Genomic DNA, 454 nt, shown 5'->3' on the forward strand with positions numbered 1-454 from the left:
GTGTGTACTGGGCAGGGAGCTGATCCAGGTCTCCGGCGTGGCGAACATGGCCTCCAGTGGTGTGGGCGTCTGCAGCTCCATGGGCGGCGGCTGCATCTCCACATCCTGCGGCTCCTTCTTGGGCCACACCTCCACAGAGGGAGGAGCAGCGGGAGGAGGACAGCTGGGAGGCTGCATGGGAGACACGGAGCCCGGAGGAGTCCAGACCGGAGCCAGCGGAGACGAGCTCATGCCTGCACATCAACATCATCATCACAGTGAAACACTGCGTCAGCATGAACGCCAAACACACACGATTAAGCCGAAAGGATCCTGTGACGCAGTACCGTGTGGTGGATACGGAGGAGGTGGTTCAGGAGTGTCGGGAATGTCGTCTTCATCGCCGTCAGTCTCATACGTGGGAACCGAACCTGAGACAGACAGACAGAGAGTTTACAATCAATCAATCAATCAA

At 58.4% G+C, this 454-nt stretch overlaps 1 protein-coding gene across 1 annotated transcript in view; it reads right to left on the reverse strand.

Annotated features, from left to right (window-relative positions):
- Nucleotides 1–3: 3 nt before the first annotated feature.
- Nucleotides 4–454, reverse strand: part of LOC107579414 (interferon regulatory factor 6-like) — a gene marked incomplete at its 3' end in the record, with an annotated part of 3,345 nt that continues 2,894 nt past the window's right edge. The window contains exons 4-5 of the mRNA XM_016265247.1: nucleotides 327–426; nucleotides 4–233 (exon numbers count right to left, since the gene is read on the reverse strand). Of these exons, the coding sequence (XP_016120733.1) occupies nucleotides 4–233; nucleotides 327–426 (330 nt within the window). The remainder of the gene's footprint in view (nucleotides 234–326; nucleotides 427–454) is intronic.

This window comes from Sinocyclocheilus grahami, unplaced genomic scaffold, assembly GCF_001515645.1.
Source record: "Sinocyclocheilus grahami isolate Dianchi unplaced genomic scaffold, SAMN03320097.WGS_v1.1 scaffold17135.1, whole genome shotgun sequence".
Taxonomy (NCBI): domain Eukaryota; kingdom Metazoa; phylum Chordata; class Actinopteri; order Cypriniformes; family Cyprinidae; genus Sinocyclocheilus; species Sinocyclocheilus grahami.